We start from the raw sequence: 316 nt of genomic DNA, 5'->3' as shown, positions 1-316 counted from the left end.
GCGGCCTGGGCTGAGGAGCCCGTGAGGGTGGATGAGGACGCGGGCTTGCTGCAGCAGCACCAGTGCATCCAGGAGGCCGAGGAGGAAGAGAGGGATCTCTACAGCAGCTCCCCAAAAGCAGAGCAGACCAGTGCTGGGACCCCGAGCCAGGCCAGCCCGGGTGCTGAGGAGAGCTGGGACGCGCTGTTCAACGACGACGGGGACTGCCTGGACCCGCGCCTGCTGGAGGAGGTACATCCCCCGAGCTGCTGCCTGTGGGGGTTTGCAGGGACAGTGGCTGCCGCCGGCTGGGACGCGGGGCCAAGGGCTGGGGGGG

The 316-nt window shown here is 69.6% G+C and overlaps 1 protein-coding gene across 1 annotated transcript in view; it reads left to right on the top strand.

The window, feature by feature from the left end:
- Positions 1-9: 9 nt before the first annotated feature.
- R3HCC1L (R3H domain and coiled-coil containing 1 like) overlaps positions 10-316 on the top strand; it is a gene marked incomplete at its 5' end in the record, with an annotated part of 4,778 nt that continues 4,471 nt past the window's right edge. The window contains one exon of the mRNA XM_010172311.2: positions 10-231. Coding sequence (XP_010170613.2) covers positions 10-231 — 222 coding nt within the window. The remainder of the gene's footprint in view (positions 232-316) is intronic.

The sequence above is a fragment of the Antrostomus carolinensis genome, unplaced genomic scaffold (assembly GCF_000700745.2).
Source record: "Antrostomus carolinensis isolate BGI_N321 unplaced genomic scaffold, ASM70074v2 scaffold34487, whole genome shotgun sequence".
In the NCBI taxonomy this organism is placed as follows: Eukaryota; Metazoa; Chordata; class Aves; order Caprimulgiformes; family Caprimulgidae; genus Antrostomus; species Antrostomus carolinensis.
The sequence above is the reverse complement of the archived record's forward strand: the minus strand, read 5'-3'. Positions and strand labels throughout refer to the sequence as shown.